The 23,972-nt window shown below is 36.0% G+C and overlaps 1 protein-coding gene across 7 annotated transcripts in view; it reads left to right on the top strand.

Annotated features, from left to right (window-relative positions):
* The window catches only part of PLCE1 (phospholipase C epsilon 1), a 140,238-nt gene that overhangs the window by 45,144 nt on the left and 71,122 nt on the right, over positions 1-23,972 (top strand). For all 7 annotated transcript variants that reach the window (XM_039708937.1, XM_039708931.1, XM_039708932.1 and 4 more), the window contains exon 3: positions 18,191-18,482. In XM_039708937.1, coding sequence (XP_039564871.1) covers positions 18,191-18,482 — 292 coding nt within the window. The remainder of the gene's footprint in view (positions 1-18,190; positions 18,483-23,972) is intronic.

Below are 23,972 nucleotides of genomic sequence, written 5' to 3'. Positions count from 1 at the left end.
TCAGGGTTCACACTGGATAATTATGTGGTTGTAGGAACTTAGAATGAAGATTTTATTATGGACAGCAGGAGTTAGGAATTTTCAGTTCAAATTACATCTTTTGTTCAGGTGATTTGTTCTAAATTCTCAAAGAATATTTCTGCAGCATTTGTGGAGTAGTAGCTATAGAAGACTGTGAACATTAGAAGCAAACAGTATATATAGGTAAAGCTACAAATTCTAGAGCTGCTTCACTAAATCCATTGCATATTTATAAACTTTTTTTTTTTGTTAGCTTCTTTCAAAACCATTTTGCTAAGAAATCATTAATGTCTCCTTTAAAATGTCCATGTACTTGAAAATGTCAATACATTATGAACTAAATGCCCATAGGTGCCTTCCAGCAAACTTCAGGTTTATCTTGGAATAAATGTCCTTGTAATTAAGAAAAACAGTTACAACTATTTGTCTGAACTTTATGATATTCATTCATTATATTAAGTTTTTTAAATTCAGAACAATAATTGTTTCCCTACTTTACAGTGGAAGTAGAAGCTGACACTGAAACTGGAATGAATATTGTAAAGATGAGCATCTTTTCATTGATAATCTCCCAGTAAAAGTAGGGACACCTGTTATGCAGAAAGTGGTTTTGTTGAAGTGAAGGAACAGGATTGCTATCTAAGATGTCCATTATTTAAAATATTAGTAGGTAGAACATCTGTTGACATTTCTTTCTGTGTCCAGTATAACATTTGGCAGGCCTGCTACAGGACAATAGCTGGGTTTTGTGACTTCTAGTTTTAAAACGTGTATAATAATGGTAGGCTATTGCTTTGAGGACCTAATCTGTGTTGCAAACCTCAGCATGGTTAGAAGTCTATCCAACATGTTTTCTGTAGGAGAGGTTTCTTAAAATATTTATGTTATATATCTCTATGAAAGACTCTAGATTTTGACAGATGCATTTCAACAAGAGTTAATCATGAGCAAGAAAGCAGAAGGCTGAGTGTGTACCTCCTATGTTGTCATTCTGTGTAGAAACACACTCATTATTGAGCATAACATAGGAAAGAAGAGACATTCCTCTCACTCATTACCCATATGGACTCTCCTTCCAGTGTTGTTTTATTGTTGCCCTTTTGCTCAAAAGTAATTGTTCCATCTCTGCCAAAAGATATAATGGAATTGGTATATATGGAGCAGGTGTTTACCCTGTTCTTTTCATGCTTGGGAATTCCAATTCTTCTAGACACAAATCTGTATGGGAACAATGAACCAAATTTTAGAAGATCCTAAAGTCATCATGCCTTGTAAATCAAAAGTACATTTTCCCTGAATATAACCACTAAATATTTCTTCCAACTTCCAGCACTTGAGAAAATAAACCACAAATTGGTATTGTGGAGTTTGGATACAAAAGCATGTGTTAAAATATCAAGGTGATACCAGAGGATCAGTTATTAGAGTTAAACAAATTATTTTTCCTAAAGAAAAGTCCTTCACATGTAGTTATTGTATGATATTTCATTATTTTTAGAGAAAGGAAAGATTCTGTAGAAAAGTTTATTGTATGAATTCTAGGAAGTCTTATTCAACAAAAGCATGTATGTGAAATTGTTCTTGCTTCAGTTTTGGAAGAGTGAGAACATTGTATTGTAATGTCAGAGCCTAAATACTTAAAATGGTTCTAATTGGATTGTTTAATGACAAGGTGTTAAGAAGTTTTATAAAATTTTTTGTATAGACTTAAGCTACTTCCTGCTGGTTTTGCATTACTTGCCTAGATGATGCTATATTTTAAATTAATAGTTCTGATAAATACAATAATATTAAAGCATTTGTTATAGTTTTTTTTTTCAGAACTCGTGATATCTGTTTTCTTTGAACATAATGCTTTCTGCTGTGTGCCTTTTTTATGTACTTGTTGCTGTCTGTTGATTATTGTAAGAGAATACTGAATGAAGCTATTCTGTTTTACTAATAGTTGGATGTTATGCATGCTTTTTACTTTCCCAGTATCCTAGCCTGCCACTGTAACATATCTTTTAAGAGTTTTTTTCTGTGTGTTTCCATAACTGCAAAGAAAGGTATCTTAAAGACAGTAAGTGGTGTGTCATGTTATTTTGAAAGAATTCAACAGATATGCAACTCTCAAATTTACGTCACACTTTCTGCTACTCAGTGGTTCTTCAAAACTCCTGCTTGTCAGTGGTTTTCCTACTTTTACCATTGTCATCATTACCTTTATCACATACTTCTTTTTTTTCCTCCCTTCTATAATTTGTTATTCTCACCTATAATCTTTTTTCAATCAATGTTTTTTCAGAGACCAAGTTACTGAAGAGCAGTGTTTGTGGGTTAACTAAATAGGAACAAGGCCCACTTCTGAGATAAAGTTACCCAGGTTACCAGATATGGAATTATTCATGTTTATTTGAAGTGTGACCCACTTTAAAGACCCTTTCTGAGGAAAGCCACAAAATACCCTGTGTACTGCAGTACTTTTGTGTTGGCTCCATCATATATCTTTAATTACAAAAAAAAAAAGGATTTGTAAAGCTGCTTATTTCAGTTCCTGCAACTAGCAAAAATTCTCCTTCATCCACTTTGTGTTCCTCTGTGACTCTCTTGAAGTAGAATACAGCTGTCCTTGGAATTTTTAGGCTTACAAAAATGACTTGTGCACCAGGCCTTTCCTTTATAAATTGTGCCCCCTTGTGAAGAAATATGGTGGGTCAGTGAGAAGGACAGCATGAGAGCAGAGCAGTGTGTGGCAGCCTCAGCCCTGTGCTTGGGAACTGGTTCTAGAGGACTGTAATTAGAAATAATCCTCTTCTGTTTATATAATTTGTCTCAAAGTTTTTTTCCTATTAATCTGTGTATTTTCTGCAGTAGTATAATTGTATTAGTAGCTTAGAGGTGAGAAATCTAATGTGGGAGGAATCATTTTCCTTTTACTTATAGTGAGTTTACATCATGCCAATGACCTTATTTTCTGTATTTATAAATATGTTCTAGAAATTGCTTAATGGCTGGCATTGTAAATTGATTTTTTTCTATAAATTCATACAATACCAAGCACAAGGCGGTGCTTTCAGATAAATTTAGCATTGCATCATTTTGTTTGCAGTAATGTAAACACAAACTCCAGTAGGCCTGCAAAATTAAACATGAAATGTATCAGATTTTATTATCTGTGTGGCTGTGATCACATTGAAATGCTTATGGAGTTTTTTACAAGGAACAAATTTCCACAGAGTGTTGGGAAGTAGGAGCTGCAGAGGTGAGGCAGCACAATGTGCAGTGCAGCGACAGGACTGAGATTTGGCAGCAGAGTTCTTTTCTCTGCAGGCTCTCAGGCAGTCTCTGTGGACGGGAGCAGACTGTCATCGTGTGTTGCTGAAAGCCAACCTGCACTTTCTGCTTGTGTTGGCTTCTTTCAAGCTCTATAAGTTTTGTCATTTTTCCTGCCAGTTGATATGATATGGATATGGTGAAACACGAGGGAAAAAGGTATGGTTCATGTAATGTAAAATGTTTAAAAGTTTTTCTTGCTGCAGGGATAATAGGAAAGCTTTCCTTCGTCAGAAAGAAGAATGTAGTGCTGGAGAAAAATATATTCTTGCTTTATTAAGCAAAATATTTCTTTCTGGAACAACTTTCTTTCCAGTCAATACTTATCCTGTAGATGTAAACAATTAGTAATTTTGAAAAATCTGTGTTGTTTCCTTTTTAAGATAGGCATACTGCATGTGAATGTTTACTAGCTTATTGTGTTTAATTGATTGTAAAGTCACTTGCAGAATTTTAGCACATAAAGTTATAAAAGTCTACTTTTTTGCTTAGTATTCGGTCCTAACTCTAAAAATAATGTAAATATTAATTACAGACTTTTATTTTTCTTACTTTATTATTTTGATAAAAGACTTAGATGCAGTTAATGAAGTTGACATTAAACCCCCCAATGAATTTCTGACTCTTAATGTGACTTCATGAAGAAACATTGCATGTACAGCAAGGATTTATAGAAAGAACTTGATATTTTTAGTAAAGTATATTGAAATCTTAAAGTATGTAAGACTTGTTTTTTTGAATATGCAGTAGAATATAAATGGAAAAAAATTCTGTAGCCATCACTTCACTCAGGGTCATCAATACAAAACTGTTCATAGAAATGAAATCAGGATGACATTTGATTATTACGTATATTTTTAGAAATGCTAAAAATTCGTTTTTTTCTTATTTTCCCATCATGTGTATGTGAAGCTAAAATTACACTATCCACTAGTGATGGTAGAGAATTGTTTCATTTTCTCAAGCATATGTTGTACTTTTAAGTAGTCTAAAAAGCTTGGAAATTGTCTAATGTTTAAATGTGCTGGACTAGTCTTCCAGTAAAGCAATATGTGTCAGGAATTTAAACTGAACAGTGCTTTTGACTTGATGCAAGCAATTTATTGTGTAGGTTGGTTAATTAGGGATCCAAGTACCTGCCTGAAAAAATAACCCAATACTGGTCTTTTTTGTACATGATCTCTCATGATTAGTAAGAATAAGTTGTGGTGGTTACACTTGATGAACACAAACTCTGTATCTCCCTGACAACTTTTCTTACTTTCACTTAAAAAGCAGGAGTTTTACCTTTCTGATACCTTTGTAGTTTGGTTAACTCTATTATGTTCAAATCAAATGACCTGGGAACATTATGACAAAACTTTGAGGTTTTTAATAAAGGGTCCAAATATTAATTTTTTTTGTGCTGCTACAAAATCATAACACAAAGGGGAATTAAAGGTTGATCCATTAAAAATATGTTAAGTCGTATATACTATGATAAAGTTTGGCAGCATTAGGTTGTGGGACTTACTCTCCAAGAAGCAGAATAAATGCATAGGAAGATAAAAGTTCCTGTTTTAAAGTGTGTACACAATGATAAAAAAAGGTGAGTTGTAGGTTATAAAGATAGGACATTTTACTAAATGACCATACTGCTAAGTAGCATATGAATATGGTCTTTTGCTGATATATTAGTAAGTCCAGGGCACTGATGTCCTGTAAATGGATAAAATAGACAGTCAGCCAGTTAGAAGATGTAAAAAAAGAATGACTAGACAAAATGTTGAATTGCAGTTACACATGTCAAGCACATATTGAAGGAGCAATTAGCAAACCCATTCTTAGTTTATAGAATTGAATTTGTTGCCATCTTTATTGGTTCTTACCTCTCTAGTAATTTAGACAGGGAACATGACTCTCAGCCAGTGTCTTTTTTGTATCAGTCATTTTAATAAAACCAAACTAGTGCCCAAGCTTTATATCTTACATTTTCATAAGTAGTTAGACCTCCATCATTGCTTCATTTTGTTTTCATGTGGTCTTTACACCTTCATAAGCAGATTTCATTATAGAAGAATGTGTTAATAGTTTGTGGAGTAACTTATGGAATATAAAGACTGAGTTATAAAATAGGTTTTAGAAGTTCGTGTCTCAGATGGAAATTACTTTTTTGCACCACGCAGTTGCCCTTTTCAGTGCCAGTATTACAGTAGGTTTGTATGTTTAATGTAGGTTTGGCAATTGATGAGATTTCTGTTATAAAAAGCATATGTAAACTTTACCCTCAACGGAATAGATTGTCCTTGATGTGGTTCTGAGAAGATAGGAGCCTTGAAATTATCTCTGCTTATTTATTCTGTACTACAGTAAAGATCCATTAGATGTATCTAATCTTTATAAAGTACTGGTTTTCAGGGTTTTTTTGTCCCTGATGTCACCTTAAGTTTTTATCGTAGCACTGTTTGAACAAGTCTTCCTGCTTATTCTCAGAATGATGATGCTGTGACAAAACTGCCCTCTAAAGAGCTGAAGAATGTATGTGTCAAATTTAAAGAATTTGAGACTTGAGTAAAATGTTAAGCTACTGCTAGAGTTTCATGTAAACATACTATGCTTTCAACGTTTTTTCATCTTTCTATGATAATTATTTAAAGCAAGAGCAAACAATGATTTTTGCTTAATAGTTAACTGAAACATCCATTACAAATTTTCGTCCCTCCAGTACATGAATAGTTTGTTATGTACATGAAAACTTGCTGCGGTTAATTCAAAACAAATCTGTACTCGGCTCTCCCAAAGCTGTTGAAGAGCACTATTTCTCATTAAGGTAAAGCTTTTGAAGTTTAAAGAATCCTAAATTTGGCACATGTACTTATAGATAAATAAGTCAAAATGTTTTCAGAACTGGTATGATAGTATGAAAGAGAAGCTTGTAATGGGAATCTAGGTTTTATCCTTCATTTTGTGATGCTAAGCATACACACAGGTCACTTGTGCATGTAATTCAGTGTAATATAATTGCAATTTATAAAAATGATTACACTGAGCAGAGTGGCTATGAATTTTGGTAAGGAAGCTGTTGTATATACAAAGTTTAGTTGAAGCTAATGCTAAAGCAAAATAAATCTCATGGATGACTAAACTCTAGTCCCTGAGTCTGTAACAATCCCCAGAGAATAAGGAAAGTTAATTTAAAATATTTTTGTTCATCTGGTCTTAAGCCAGATGCCTTAAATTCTGAAAATCAAGCCTCCAGTGACATTCCACTCCAATGGGAAAAGAAAGGAGAATATATACTCTGGTCCTGCAGAAACTTACTTCATTAACAATTAAAAAGTGCCATTTAAATACTGAACTACTGTGGTCTTAGTCCTTCTCCCTTGTTCAGTCGCTCTACTTTTTCACTCATACTCATTCTCTTAAAACAAGCATATTTGCCTTGAAAAACATGTTTTAAATGTGATGAAGGAATTAGAACTTTTGAGAATTGCAAAACATTAGATTATCTGTTTAGTGATTTTCAGTCAAGTTAAACTGAACTGGAGATATAATTAATGCCCCGTGTTTAGATCTTGGACTTGGCTTCCAAAGCTCTATTTGGAGGCAGCATCAATTTTAACTTAATAATAATGTTACCACCCTTTCATCATTTTAGCAGATTCAGATGATAATCAAAAGCTCTTTCATTGACAGTTACTTCCATAGATTCAGTTTGATTCCAGTATACAGTTGTCTTAATGTAAGTATGGCTATTAGTGTATATTAGGTATCTATCATCAAAGTTGTGTCATAAAATAGAAATATGATGTGCAAATTGAATGTGTGGGGTTCTGCAGAACAGTTATTTAAAGGCAGCAGGTGAACACCCCAGCTGGAAACAAGGAAAACAGGCAGTTATTTTTTTAGGTTGCTGCATTGTGTGTTAGTTGTTCACAGTCTTCACATGTTTAGCTTTTCTACACTTAGAGATGCAGCACAGCCTTCCTTAGCAGCTAATGACCAGGGGAGATGAATAGTGTTGAAGGTACAATGTTCTTGATCCCAGAAAGCGACATGAGGAAAATTGCTTCATTGTACCATGATGGATTATTGTGATTGCTTAGTTTTAGCTGAAAATTTATCCTAAAAATTTACAAGATAGCTCTTTTTTATTCTTTTTATAGGGTTGTTATTAAATGTTAATTGTGAACACTGATGAATGAAGACACACTTTTTATCAGTAAATTATAATTAAACATGTAATTTAAAAGCTAAGTTCAAAGTATCAGTATTTTCTTGTGACTTTGGGCAAAGAATTTTGGCTTTTCTATTTCTGGGTAATTTTTAAAAAAACCCTTAAAGTGGAAAATGCCTCTTTATAGAACAGAGTTATTTTGTTTCATGAAATCATGTTCTGTATCCTGACCTAAAAGTCTATCAAACAATTCAGTCATGAAAACTCTGAGAATTTCCTGGCCCCTAAGTACTATCCAAAATAATCTTATAATTATTCATGTGACCCTATGAACCCAACAGCTGAAGTACAAGCAAACAAATAGGCATGGATTCAGTGTCTATAAAATTAGAAAATGAGAACTAGATTTCCTGTGCTGAGGAAAACTTGCTCTTTTATTAGCTGTATGCCATGGGTAGGATGCATAAATTTTACAGCTGTAGTAATCTGCCTACCAATCTTTTACTGTACTATCAGTTAAAATTGATTATAAATGAAAGTATTTTGGGATGCAGCAAGGTTCTGTTGAACTTTACATTCATTCAGTCCTTAGGTTTCTGTCTACAGGTCTGAACTATAGACTGTTTCTGATAGATTGGATAAGGTCCACATTTCAATCTAAGTCCAGAATGTAAAGTACAATAAAATCCCATTATGAACCTTTTTTGATACAAATAAAATAGTGATTGTATAATTACAAAGACAGTTTTATTACATGTACTTTGTGTCTGAGCTCTGGCACATTTACTCTGCGCTTGAGACTTTCTTAAGCAGTGTGAGCAGTTTCTCTACTTGCAGGGATGCAGCATTACACTGTGTAAAAACAGAATTAGCCAGTGCTATGACCTTTAACCCTTACCACTGCCTATCTTATGAATTTTAATATGAGAGACATGGGAATGGAACAGACTGTGTGCTTTCTGAATTAGTTATAAGTATACATATTAACAAAATATTTTTAAAGAACACTTAAGGTCAGAGTTCGGCATAAGCAGCTATAGTGAACTTTGACAAATAGATGAGATGAGTAGAAAGAGGATGAGAAACCAAACTTGGGTGGTGAGATATGGTCTTCAACAGCCATAATTCTTAGGTTTTTCTGTTTGGTTCTAAGATGATCATGTTGATAGGAGATCTCTTAAGTGTTTTTTCCTGTACTGTATGTTACCCCTAAAACTTATTGTCAGTTTATAGTTCAGGAATATGCAACTAAGCTCATCTTTCAAAGTTGTTTAAATAATCAGTTCACATGAGTGGGAATGCAGCTATTTTTAAATGTGTGAGTTGTGTGGAAGCCTTTCCTCAAATGGGAAGAATACAGTTGATACTAAGCTACAAACCCATACAGATTTCTGCCTGTATCTGATGCGTGTCTGGGGTTTTGTTTATTTTTTTAGAGAAAATCTAGACTTGCTATTGCTCCACATACAGAATAATAGGTAAAAAAAAGATGTGGGAAGGGGGCTGTTGGATTCCTCTGCTTTGAGTGCTCAGTATTCACCTGTTTTGAATGCACCTGCCACAACGTCAGTATTTCAGAAATGAAAAATATGAACATGATGCCTGTTTGAAACCTTCAGTGAACTAATTGAATTAATTTCTTTTCTACCTTTGAAGAAAGCAGGCTTTCAAGGATGTATTAAATAGAGTTTTCAGTGGCTTCTGTTAGAATTTCTTAGCATTTCTTACTTGCATTTGGAAGATTCAGTGATCCATTGTAATAGTAGCATCTCGTTACGCTTTGATGTACCAAAGACCTTTCTCTTATGATGAAAGGAGGCATTTAAAATGAAAATGTGAAAAAATATGAAAATATCTCTCTTGAATTGAAATTGTTTCATCATGATACATTTAATATTCTAACTTCTAAATTATTTAAGTAAATTATTTCAGTCTTTCTGACAGTTTTAAGCCTAATTAACCTATTTTGGATAATGTACATAGCTACACTAAAACTTCTGAATCAAAAATTCAACCTGCTAATCATCTTGTTTTAAATACTTTTTATAACACACCTGTTAAGTTTTATATGAATGCTTCTTCTTTCATCAGTAAGTGTATCAAAAGTCATTATTAAAAATATTTTTGAACAGTGGTTAAGTGTGTGGTACATTTACTTTTATGTTAAAAACATAGTAGGTAATTTCGAAAGCTGATAACTCAAGAAATTGCAGTCCACACGATCAGGTGTTCAAAGACATGACCCACTTCAGACTAGAAAAACTAGCAGCTTTTCACTAAAAAGACCCCAATGTGTGCATTAGTTAGTTGGAGATTATACAAATGTTTATTTAAAAGAGTAATTTAATTTATTTAGTTACTAAGGCAGCAAATTGTTCATGAATTACATTGTTGGTGAAAGTTTGGAGGAAGCAAATAAACACTGGAAATAAAAAGAATACTTGTCTGCACATAGAATTGACAACGGTAGAACAGGAAACATCTAAAAGTTATAAGTTGCAAAGTACTAGAAAAGGATTAAAAATATTTAAAACTAAGTTAGCAAGTGAACTTAAGAATAAAATAATTCATAACTATATATATTTTCACTTGTAGCAACAGAAGTATAAATAACTGATGCAGCTGAAAGTGATGCTTTTGGCCTTTTCTGAGCTAAGATTACAGAAGTTTCACTAGCAAGGGCATTTTTTCACATTGCTGAAAAGTGCCGTGCTCCTATTTTTTTGTTCTGTGTCATCCTTTCATTTTCTCTGTAATCAACTTGAAATTTCAAGTGTCTATGAAAAAACTTTCAAATGACAATTAATGCCTTTTATCAGCCTCTGTTTTATATCTTAAATTGATTCTTCTTAGTAGTTACTTGAATCTAAGATATAATACCTGCCATGAGAAAAAGGACTTTCTCAGGGTGGAGATACTGTTTTAAATCCGTATTCTGATTAGATCACACTGCTTTTTCCATCTTCGTAATCTGTGAAGTTCATCTTTTCTTTGGAAAGGACTATTTAATATTGTTACTTTACAGAAATGGAAAATAAGTAAGTAATAGCAACCAAGTTTTTATCAAAAGCTTCAATCTGCTGTTACAATTTCTGGTCATAAATCCAACAAATCTCAAATTATTTTTTTTTAAAACAGTGTCATTATGTCCTGATGATAACGAATGAATAAAAATTCTCCGCTAAAGACACTTGTCAGATACCAGAACTGAATAGGGATGCCTAATAATATTTCTGAAGAATGTTGAACTGTATTTAGGGATTGCCTGTGCAAGATAGTTTGATCGTCATTAAATTCTGTTTCTGTTCTTGAAATTATCTCATCCTTAACAGGATGCAATTCATAAGAAATATTGGCTGGTGAGGTAATGCACATTCTGTAATTGCAATTGAAGCCGTAGAAAGTTCACAGAACATCACTTAATGAATATTAGTGTTTGGGCACATCTGTGCTTGATCGCTCTTTTGGCAGCCTTCCAGCTGCCATTGACACTGATTTCCATGTTCCCAGGGTCAACTCATCTGTTTTCTCTGTGTCCTCTGCTGCTTTGGGCTGCATTGCCATTTACAACTTACTGTGGAGAACTGAATACTCAACAAAACTTGCTGTTGAGCAAGTGAGCATTATTGCTCTGTACCATGATACTCTTGTCTTGAGCTCTGTGCTGACATTCTATGTACAGCTTCCTCATCCTTGATCTCTTCAACAAAAGTTGGAAAGGTTTATGAGAGCAGACATTGGAAAAAGACAGCTGCTGGAAGGGTAGCCACAGTGTTTCTTCTAAATTGCTAGAACCTGAAGATCATTCGCAGAAAAGGAAAATATCTGGGTCTCCCACAGCGACTGCATCCCTGGATGTTAGAAAAGCTATGTGAGTATATGGAAAAAGCATTGATTCCTGTGATGAAGAAATGCCTGAAGACCTTTATTTCTTTCTCGTGGTGTGTTCTTTCCTTCAGATGTGTAAGGGGACTGGACAGGCTCCAATGTATGCACCTTCTCTGCGAATTTTGTGTGCCCTACCCCAGGGAGGGCAGCTTCTGTTTGAATTGGGAGATTTGTTCCTACTATAAGGAGAAGATGATAGTATATGCTAGGCTGTATCTTGGCATCATGTCCAGTCCTCCCACCCCTCATCAGTTCCTGGGCAGTGAGGGAATAAAGGATGGTGTTTGCTTTTACTCACTGCTGCAATTGCAAATGATGCAGGGTGCTGCTGCAGCAGACAAACCTTACTGGCTTTGCATTCTCAAAGCAGTTCCTGTTTTTCTTGTTTATAGTGTCCCAGACAAAAGGTGAACAACACCTGTGAGCAGCACAAGCCTGCACATGCCTCATAGTAAATAACATGTTTGTCAAGTACTGGTGACACTGTAGTGGTACTGATTACTGTGCGTTTGTATTTAGGGGAACGCTTTCTCCCTGCCTCTGCCCCCCACTCCCCAAGACAACATAGCATTCCTTATGTGTTATGAAGTACACTTCAAATTATACCATGACACTGTATCCTCTTATTGGCTTTCTTATTTTTTTAAAATATGGTACAGTGTTTCAGCAATCTAGGGATATTTTAAGGAACGTTTCCATTACAAAAACTAGCATCTCAGCAGGCAAGTTATTACATTTCAGCACTGTGTGAAAAAACATAGAAAGCAAGATATGAGCAAGTTAAGATATAGACAACACTGTTAATCCCTGCCATTCTTTCAGTTTTTGCTGAATTGCATATATTTAATTGTGAATATGTGCTTATAGCTCCAGCTTTCTTGCTGATTAGTTGTCAAAATAGCCCTTTACTGCTATTTCTTAAGCACAAATGCAAACCTGCACCAAATGGCTGTGTTTCAGCAAAACCTTCAGATGGTGGTAGTTCTCGTGTTGGTAAAGCTGCAGACAGGCCAGGTGACAGGTGCCATTGCAGAATCTGCTGTCAGTTCTGCTTGGCGAGGCAGTTGTTGGCTCGCAAACCACCTGAAGATGTTCAAATACATCTCCAAAAGCTGTTGAGAATGAATAAAGGCATCATAATATGTAACCCTTTCTTTGACTGCATTTTATTTTAATCTGGTGTGGCTGCTAGTACTTAGGGAATGTTGCCTGTTAGCCAAAAGTCTTGGATCGTGAGATGCTGGGAGAGGATCTGTGAGTTTGATGCCAGCTTGCAAAACTGCCAGACAGTTGTTTTCATGTTTGCCATAGGGAGAAACTGCAATAGATTGTCGTGACAAACAACATACCAGAGGAGCTTGGGAGAGGTAGTTGTACTGGTTTCAGGTAGGGTAGAGCTTTCTTCTTAGTAGCTGTTACAGTGGATTTGGAATGGGAATGGTGTTTCATCTCCTGCTGGGCTGGACAGTCAAGAGTCTCTCACAAATTTCAGTGGTGCTACAATTTAGAAAAGCTTACAGTTGGGTGTTTGCATTCATCCACATCATCTGGAATAATAAGATGGGAATGGAATTTAGTTGACCACAGGTTTTATCATAAACCTTGCCCTACTTGTTCTTGTAAATACGAGAACTCAGTTAGACACATAGCCAAAAATTTCATCAGCTGTCCTAGTGTGTGCTTATTTGGTTACAGGCTGCTGAGTACCACCAAGAAGTTAATGTTCTAACAGTCCAAATGTCTGACTTTTGTACTCCAAACGCTGAAAACCACTTACCAAAATGTCCAGTTTCTTGAAAGGATTTCTGAAGCCCTCACCTATTGAGAAATAGTCCTGACAGAGCAGATCTTTCAGCTGTTCACAGCATCCTCTTTGTCAAACACAGTAAAATCCCTTGGCTTTGAACAACTTGCACAACTGTTTGAGATATGGGCTCTGGCATGTCCTCTTGAGAATGTCATGTACACAGTAGGAAGAAAGACAAACATATACACTGTTCTAGGGATAACAAAAAATGCATTCAGTGTTTAATGTATTTCAGTTCTTATAATTGAGACTTAATCGGAAATTGTTACAAGACACTCATATTTCAGAAAGACCTTGAATTAAAGATTTGTACTTCAGCAATGATCTTGAAATGACTAATCAGTGGGGGTATGGTCATAACCTGAATGAGATAAAGCTGAGAAAATCCAGTGTACTTCAGAAAATTAACTATCCGCAGTACCTATTTTTACATTTTTTGCTAATAAATGCTCAAAAGGGTTATCCTGGCTTACCATTTTGGGAGACGTAAAACTGAAATATTGACTAATTGTGCATTAATGCCTCATTCACCCAAGTTCACCTTGCATATTAGTTTCTTTCTGACAAAGGTGGTTTTTTTCATAGCAGACTGTGCTTGTATTCCATGCTATAGATAGTCAAATTAAATGGTAGAATAAATACATGTAAAAGCAATTGGAATCGTCCTTGGTCATGACTTCCAAGAGATCACTGTTAGCTTCATTTGACCAATTTTAGTAAGAAAAACCTGCAAGGCCAAAATGAAAAATCACCCACAGAATTTCCTCATTTTAATGTAATTTTTCTTGAAACAGAAGAAATTTGAAAAGAGCAGCATTTCCTGTGCTGTTAATTGTGTTTTAGGCTTGTATGTTCTGTATAACATTGGTGTTTTCAAAGGAGATATTCAAATGATCTTCAACGCATACTGTCCTTAGAGTTACTGCTTGGTAATATACCACTGTGGCTTACAGGCATTTAAAAATGCTTTAAAAGTGTGCAACAAATGAAGGCAGGCTGCTGTCATCAGCCCTCCATCATAGAAGTGCTCTGTAGGTGAACAGCCAGGAAATCAGACTGAAATGTGTCGTACCAGCTGAACACATGCATACACCTCGTACATTTCAGTATTTCATCTTGATCATTCCGTGTTTGGACAGATGCAGTGAAGTGTTAAAACCTCATTATCCTATTGTCTCATATTTTTACAGTGTAGTAGCAATAAGCATAATTTTTCATGACTATTCTTTGCAATGAAATTCTTGGGTACATATATTCTTCTGTACGTATTCTGCTGCCTAATAAATGGGACATTTTTAGTCAGTTCATAATTCCAGTTTCTGGGTTTGAAAAGCACAGCAGCAGCTACATATTTGACAATATGCCTCAAAGTTCTAAACTAAATACCTGAGGCAGAAAAAATAAGAGAAGAGCAACAAAAAAAAAGACTACAGTAAGAGATATACATGTAAGTTTAAGTAAGAAATCACAATTATTTTTTATGAACTGCTATATCTGATATTTCCAGTACAGCAGTACCCATGAACTCCAGCTTCATTTTAGGGGAATATGTGTCATAAACTGGGCAGTAATTGGCTGCAGTGTTTAGGTTATGCCATTTCTACACAGTAAAGCTATAGTAATGTTATGAAGAAAAGGACATTCTGCAACTTGCAATTCCATGATGATTAAACAGAAAAAAAAAAGATTGCAAGGGAAAACTAAGAAGTAGTTTCGAGGCTAGCATGAGTTGCTTGTTCTTATAGTTATTTTTAAAGATATTTTTAATATCTTGGCAAAATATGTCTGTTATCACTGTTAGAAAGTTTTATTGCCTGAAGGTTATCAATAAGTTAACTTGCAGATACCATTTTAAGTTACTAGAAGCAAAACTGAGGGGCTTTTAAAAGTAAAGTTTTGATGATTTATTGCATACATTATTAAGAGGTGAATAATCTATTTTGTTTCCATGCATTTTCCAAGTATGGACTTGGTTGTAAAGCTGCAAGGATGGAATTCTGTCTGAATTTAATCTTCATTTTAATGCTAATTGTCATTTTTGAGTTGGAGGACAATTTTCCCCTGTAGAAATCAGAAATATTGTGTGTTGCAAGTAATTTTTATTTTCCTTTTACTTATCATTAAAATCTCCTTAAAAAAGAGAAGAAAGTAAAAGTCTATTGAAACCATAGTATACTTTTATAGGAATAGTATATGGAGTTTCCTGTTTTGTCTCATTTCTTATTTTAAAAGTGTTGTGTACTCATTACAGAATGTTAAATATTGCAACATTTTCAGTCAGATACTGTCCTGAGTTTCTTGTGAGTTACTGCTTTATATGCAGTAAGTGAGACATGGCAACACCAGACTGCAGATGGTTTTGAAATCTTTAATTTGATATGTAAGGCAAAAGTGAGGCTTTGTTTCTTGATAGGTAGCTTTCAGTTTAGTGCTGCATCTTACTCTTTCTGGTTCACATTCATTTTTAATTACATTAGTCATTCTTTGGTAGTGGCACGGATCAATAGGATCTGGATTCTGCCAGGATGAGCTGTAAATCCTGGCTTGGAATAAATTTCTTTGTCTCCCAGGCAAGATCAAGTTCCCAGTTGTCTGGTGCAATCTCTCTGAAAGGTGGTTTCTCTGATCAGCTACCTGAGGGATTTGTCGCTATTCTGATTGTTTCAGTTCTTTTCAGGGGCTGACAAGTATACACATTGTAAGTCTGTATTTTTTCGTAACCTCATCTGTGTGCAGCAGAAGTAACATACTCAGAACTTTAACTCATCAAAACAAACAGAATTTGAAAATGTTATGTGATGTGCAAAGTCTTTGGAGACAGCTAGTGCCCCAAAGTCTACTTTACACAGAAGAGATTAACACCATTATTCTATGTATAATCTCTCCAGCAAAACACTGTCGCCTATTTCTGTCAACAAATGGTTTCTTTGCTTTGGCAGCTGAAAGAAATTTTAGTTGTGTATGCAACAGAACATGCCTTTATAAGTTGCAGAACCCAATTTTAAAAATATTTTGGATGGTAACTGCAGTTTTGAGAAGTTAAATTATATTCATCAACTAAATATTTTTTAAACAAGCTAAAAAGACTAATTATGTCTGCTGTGTGTAACACACTCATAGTCCACAGGTTTACTCTTTCACAGTACACCTTTTGAAAAGGTACTTGCAGACAGTTAGCTAAATAAAAGGTCTACACACATCCCTTCCAGGTAAGACACGCTTTAAGAGCACATTTTCTTTCTGAATTAAGGCAATGATGTGTCTATACTGACAGTCTAAAAGTCTGTGAAACTGTCAGATGGCAAAGAAAAGAAGATAAAGATGCAGGTGTAATATTTCTAGAAACCTCAGACCAAACAAATTTTGGAAAATCTGCAGGGAGAGGGGAAAATATATAAATGCCACAGCATTTCAGGCTGTAGTGTAGCGCATCATGGTGTAGTGCATCACAGAAGCTATCTTTTAAAGGGATTGAGTTTTATACAACCATAGTCAACATGTGAAAATTTCTTTTTTTAGGTTAATAAATATGTCAGTGTTCTTTTTCAGATCACTGAATTACATTACTGGTTAATGAATTATTATATTTTAATATAAAATTTTACAGTTTTCCCCCAAACGTGGCTATTACAAAAATTAAAGTTAAGATAACACATATGTACTTAATTTATTAGATTGTATTTTGATTGATTGTAAATTGATTTTCTTCAATTTGTTTACACGGATGAAGGAACCACATCGTTTCCCTCTTCTGTTAGTGGAGGGTCAGATCCCTCATGGAGCAGGGAGTTGGATCCCTCCTCACTGCCCTGGCAGGGTGAATGCCAGGCTCAGGGCAGAAGTGGATGGGTGTGAGATCCCTGTGCCAGGGCCACTTCCCGCCCTGGATCCGTGGCTGGGCACGTGTGTGTCCCGTGGGCAGGGTGCCGCTGCCTCTGACATGTGGTGTGCACAGGCTGTGCAAACAGGTTCTTATCATTTGACTGAGCACATGTGTGCTTGCTTTGTAGGACTGGCTGCAGTTTCTGCCATGTTGATGGATAGCTGTGTTTTGTTTATATGTGGGAAAGGATGGCAGCAAGACAGAAGGCGTTAATTGAAAAAAACTGTCATGAAGCCATCAGCTTGTTTCTTCTGCACATCTATGACTGGTGGGGAACAATCTCATAAAAATTGTGTCAGCACCTGTCCTGGTGACAGTTATACTGACCTTTCCCTGTGTTAATTTTTAGTTTACACTTTGTAATTAAGAAGCTCAGATCATTGAAACAAATTACTAATGTTAATCAGTAAGTCAGCATGCAAGAATGCAAAGAATCAAGTCTCCCCTTGTATACTAAATGAAGAGATTTCTTCCAGATTCTTGCTTTGATCATTAGATTCTTTTAAATAAGCAAACATTACTTAGTTGCTAAGCCACAGACTGAAGTTCATTAGTGTGCTATCACAAATATTGGAAAAGAGTACTAAACCAATATAAGATAGAGGACCTGTGCGTAGGCTGGAAGTAATGCAATAAACGTGACACCGGAACATTTTGAAAGAGGGTTCAGAGTGATTAAAACCATTTCTGTTTGCAAAACCCCTCCCACTCAACCAGAAAAAGTGCCAACCCTGAATTGATCTGTTTTTTTCTCCTACTGTATCTCTAAGGTTTTCTGGAAGTACAACAGATCTAATAGTATTATAAAAAATTTTGTTCATATTCTGCATTTTAAGTGTCGATGAGGTATATTGATGTGGGGTTTTTTTAGTCTAATGGTTATCTTTAGAATGCTTTTAAACACAGATTAAAGCCAGAACATCTGAAAGCCAGAATGACTTCTTACTTAAATATCCTGTTTGGGAGCCTGACCCGAAATCCTAACAAACCAGTTTTGGATAAGTAGATATTGCAGGTCGTTGAACTTCACAAGAAGTCGTGGTCATTTGGAATTGTTTTATATTCAGTATGTTATGCTAAGCAAATGAACTAACAGTCCATGCTTTTGCATTCTCCACAGATCTTCAGTACAGTGAGAGAAGAAGAGGAAGGAGCAGAAGATATTTTTGAATACATTCCTTATCTTCTGAGGGAGCTCCCAACATCTGTTACAGACTGTATATACAAAGGAGATGGTTTTTGTGTAAAACCATGTGTAACAGGTGCTTACTGTCGTTATCGTGCCACTTTACAGAGGACTGCACTCTCTAACTATATAACTGGTGCTTTACTAGAAGCAACTACGTCATTAGGAGCAAGAAGTGGTCTTTTAAATATCTTCGGAGGATCAACTGGAAGAACAATGCTTAAAGGTAATGATTTTTTTTTATCTCTGTCCACTTAAAGTATAGGATGAGTTGCAAAATTATTAATACTGTATAGTATTCTGTAGTTTATATACTCATCCATGAAGTTAACAGATAAAAAAGGTTTTGTGTTTTCAAATAGTTTTTCCTTTGCAGTCATTATGTGTCATAATGAATAGCCATCTTAGTTTAATAAAGTAAAAACACAGCAAAACTGAAAAGACTTGTATTACAAAACTTTTTCAGGTTTTTTTTCTTGTTCGAATCTTTTCTGCCTGCATCCAAATTTAATGCATAAGCCATTGTTTTTAGGGTGTTCCCATATGTAGTATTTCTCATTTACCAAGTGCTCCTGCTCATGGGCTGACTTGGTTCAGAACTACAGAAAGGAGTGTATAATCTACTTGGTTATTATTGTTGTCATTATACAGGTAGCTGTCAGCACAGCACTGTATTGTGAAGTGTGTGTGCTTCATTACTGATTTATTTTTGCTCTTCTGGGTCCATCATCTTTGTAGTATCGGATAATTTCAAATAACATGGATACTGTCTGTATGGAAAATGCCTGTTGGGAAATGGATGTTGTATACCAAACTTCCATGCTGATAATATCTGTACACACTCCCATACATATAATACAATATATTATATGTAATAATATCCTTAATGTGATTTAGTTTAGTCTGTTTTGGAAGCTAAAGAAAGCCTTCTTAGTACAAATTCTGTGCTTTAAAATATGATTTTGTACAGAACAGGACTTATATTATTGATTAATTTTTAATTCATGCCTAGAATATTTCATAAGTTACTCAAGCATTTAGAGATCTGTCATCATCTGATAAACCGTAACAAAAGGATGTAGTATCTCAGTCATACCATGGTAGAAGTGATGCATGTGGATATTATGACTAACCCAAATTTTACACAAATATGACAAAAGAAGTGCAAAACCAGTGTGGTTCCTTAACTAATGCAGATACTGACTTCATTTCTAACAGACAAATAACGGTATAGTTTATGCTCATATATGGCTGTCTTATTTTTATCCCAAGAAGTGGCCCTTTCTTGTTTTAATTCTAGGTGAATCAAAGGGTAGAGAGAAGCACTAAAATATTCTAAGAATAACAGGTACAGGTGGCAGACCTGTTGCATATGAATGAATTTCAGTAGTACCTTGAGCAACATTACTGAGCTTCATGTAGCATCATTGTCTGTGAGCGACAGATGTGTACAGTATAATGCCCAATTTTGGTAGGGCTTCCCATCTTATTTTGTTGGGTTTTTATTTGTTCTGGGGAGATGAGTGCTTCAGAAAAATAAATGGGGACAGTCCTTTATAGCTCAGAAATCAAGATTAGAAGAACTGAGCTGTGTGCTTCAGAGCTGAGTTCTGAAATTGAAGCAGCAGCAATAGTTAGCTCAGGCCCACCAAGCTGCTGATATGGCTACATCTTTTTATGGAGCCTGAGCTAGTGAGTGCACTTGTGTGCTCTGTGTACTCCATGTACCAGCACACTTTGCACTAGTTTGGGAGTATCTATGGAGACAGTATTACGTGGTCTGTGTTGTTGGATTCTGAGCCAAAGGATGTAAGACATCAAAAAAAAGCCAAGATTTTTAACTCAGTTTGCAATTCCACTGATAGCCTGTGTAGATAGTAGAGACTGGATTTACTGTAGTGGTCTAGGCATGATTTACTGTGCTAGTCTCTGGTGAGGAAGACGTGTGCTGCAGCTTTAGGATATTGAAATTTTCTGGATGTGGAATCTTCTTGTTCATGTATATTGTGATAATGTATTATATCTGAGAAATTGTAAGAGTCCTCTCTAAAACATTTATATAGAGTGTTACCTGGTGATGTGACCAAGTCATTTGCATTAGCAAGGAATCCAACTGTATTCTGAATTCAGAGCTCTGGTCATCATTCATGGGTGTGTATCTTTTGAGAAATTGTTCTGTCTGTACAGATTGATAAGAAGGTTATTTTATCTGTCCAGCATCCTCTGTATGGCTGGATTTAACCTCAATAAGTTAACCTCATCTAAACCTGAGAAATTTTAATTCACATCAATAACTCTGTCATCAAATGAGATGGAGTATTTATCATAGGATACAGAATGTCAAGGGAATGATTGTCTCAGTAGTTGTTTACAGGCATTGAAAAGGCATTGATCCTGTTGTGGTTTAATAGCTGCTGTTGTTTAACCTTGGTAGGTAGCACCTTGCTGCCACTCACTCCCCTAGAATGAGCTGGGGAGAGAATCAGAAGAGTAACAGTGCAAAAATTCATTGAAAGATTCAGTTGAAGAGAGTTTAATACATAAAGTAAAAGCTGTGTGTGCAAACAAAGCAAAATAAAGAAGTAATTCAATACCTGCAGCCAGCAGGCGTTTAGTCCTTTCCATGAAAGCAGGGCTCTGTCACATGTAATGACTTCTTGGAAAGACAGGCACTGCAACTCCAAATAGGTTGTCAACTAAAGAGTAAATATTTTACTGCACTTCACATGATTTTCAAGACAGTTCTTAAAAAGCTTCCAAAGCAGAAGTAAATTTGTTTAATAGAACCGATCTATGTCATGAAGTCTTGAAAAGATCTCAATGGTTGTTGAATTTGTGTTTGGAGAACCTTTTCTGGACTAGACAGCATTCCACTACTTTCAAAATGCTTGCAATTTTTGGAGACAAAGTTCAGCACTCTCTTGCACAGTGTGTTTAAAGAGGAGCCCATTACTTTCATGGGGAGTGTGTTCATGATTCAAAAGGAAGACTTCTCAAAAAATTAATTCTCTCTTTTGTAAGGGCTTTTATGTAATATCTGCCCAAGAAATAGTGATCCTGCAAACAGGAAGTCCCTAATACTGAGATGGCCTCCTGGGTTTGTGTCTCCCTAGCACCAAGCACTTAGTCGGTTCTTTGTGTTCGGTCCTTCAGGGGTTACTTGGTGACCTGAGCAATGAACCTTGCAGTCACAAGCAGTCCAGCTCCAGGGAATACTTTCTAAGGTTTTGCTTGGTAGCTAAGGACCTTAAATGCTCTGAGTCCCCAGGGCTGGGATGGTTTTGTGGGCAGATCAGCCAGTGTTGTTAGTTCCACAGAAGGCTTCCAAACATACCAGACCTTCTAAGCCAGAATTCCCAGTCACGTGGATCTGAGACTGAGAGTTTTCAAAAACTCAAGCAGGGCCTGCTGTCATGTCTCTGGCCTGGAGCAGGATGCCTGCAAGCCCTGCTCTCAGATGGCTCTCAGGCTCCCGACTGAGGGGCTGCCACTCCGCTCCCGGTAGCACAGGGATAGTCTGAGACTGGGCTCCCGGGAACCTCAGATGCCTGGAGTTCCCACAGCTGCTCAGTGACATTCACATCCTTGTCAGCATCTTTGTTGCTCCAGAGAACATAATTTTCACATATGAACACTGAAGACATTTAGGCTGCACTGTTTTAGTATCTCTGTATGTAACTCAGAGTTTTTAGTTAGTAAAAATTTTAAGTGTGTCTTTCAATGGGATTTGGATTGAAGCCAGTTTTTTTTTCCTGTAGAAAGGAAATCCTGCTTCTCAGTCTGCTCTATTTCTTACAAATTGATTGTTACAGAAGTTTGCTCATAGTTGTGAACTTCCATTGGAATCATATTTGAAGGGCCAGTCATTGTCATAGTTCATTTGGTGTTGACATTTTTATGCAGAAAGTGAAAAAAGTTGTGTCTTTCTTAAAGAAGGAACTAGACTATGTGAAAATGTTTGTACTTTACATTTGATAGAGTTATAATTTGAAAGAAACATGTACACTTCCCCTGCCCCCAATTTAGTTCTGTTTGTAATCTAAGATAAAGGGAAGGAAAGTTAGAAAGAGGTGTCTGAAGATGGAGCAGATTGCAAACATTTTGTATCAGTATTCTTTTCACTTTAGAATCTTCTAAACTTGGTAAGTCTGATGCCATGCTCTGTGATATAAATCAGACTAAATCTTCTAGAGAAAGCTCAACGGGACTTGTTAGATAGACAATAGCAGGTTTTGACCAAGAACATAAGGAAAATAGTGTGTCATGAATGTGGAGGCAGACTGCATTTGATTTAAGAAAACCTGCTTCATTCATCCCACAGAATTTAGTGATTACCCTTTTTTTGTAATCAGAGTGCCATCTGCAAAAGACTGCACAGCAAACAGGTGCCCAAGTCTCTGTGGCTTTTCCCACTGCTATTTCTTGTATTCTTTGCACAAAGTGTATTGTTACAATATTGGGAAAAATCCAGGATCCCTGAAGTTTGGGCAGTTGTCTGATAGCTATATGTCAGAGTCATGGGTGATAACATGCTTGATGTACATAGATTTAGACAGGACAGCATAATTTAGCTGGTGGGTTGTGTGTGTGTTTGTGTATGTTTGTACCCAAAGGTTAAGACCATATAGAATGAGAGATAAAGCCAAACAAGCTGAAATTGAGATCTGAAAAGACAAAATATGTCTTAGGGTGACAGTGTGTGGTGAGATGTGTCAATGCACTATAGGAGAGGAAATCAGATACTGGAGACAGGTCAATCTGTATGTAGATAATGTGGCCTGGGGCAGGGTGTGAGTCAGGAAACAAGGATTTCATGCCTGCCGTGTTGTGCCTCCAGGATGTGGGTTAGGAATAGCAGGAACAAGTGCAGGTCATCTGGTTAGAAACAGTAAGAAGAGTGACATGGCAGGAAGCACAGATCTTCCTGAGACATCAGGAAGGAGGAGAAAGATTTTGGAGGACAGCTGTAAGTCTAGGGACACGTGGGACTGTCTGGACCTGACTACAATGATTGTCCCTGCAAATTGACAGAGGGGAAAGATCACTGAGGTCGGTCTCCTGGACCTGTCACACTCTGGCCAGCCCTAGTTACAGCCAGATTGGGCTACAGTCAAAGGGACACACAAAGGGTAGTGGGAGAAGGACTTAAAGAGGATCCTTGGCAACATTGATTTAACAAAAACTTCCTCCAATCCAGCCTGCTTAATAAATTTTAGGCACAAAGATTTAAGTTCTGCCAGCATAGCTTGTCTTAGCCTTACAGTCCTCTTTCCAGGGACAGTAAGGCATATTACTGCAAGATAGACACATAATTGAACCAGGCAGAAGATTGGAGTTAACCAGTGTAAGTAATCTTGTTAAAAGAATTTAAAATATTTTCATCTATAAAAGTGCACCTTTGCATGAAACAGGTATCATGCTCCTGGTACATGTCTGTATGGATCTGGATAGCCTAAGCTGTGTACAGGGTTAAGCCATTAAGAAACAACTGAGTTTCAACTGATTTTACATAGATTTTGGTTCCAATAATACTGTATGACAGTTTGGGTACACTGTTGGTCCTTTAACCTGTATATCTGAGTCTCAGCTTATAGCAATATTTTTGTTGGGAGTCTATAGCTGTTATTTCCACCAAAAAAAAAAAAAAAAAGAGTTTAAATACATAGAATGAGTCTGTATTGTAGGAGGTTTGTTGTGAGGAAGGTAATAAAGGACA

Source organism: Passer montanus, unplaced genomic scaffold (genome assembly GCF_014805655.1).
Source record: "Passer montanus isolate IOZ18808 unplaced genomic scaffold, ASM1480565v1 scaffold21, whole genome shotgun sequence".
Lineage (NCBI taxonomy): Eukaryota > Metazoa > Chordata > Aves > Passeriformes > Passeridae > Passer > Passer montanus.
This window is presented reverse-complemented; position numbering and strand designations above follow the sequence as displayed.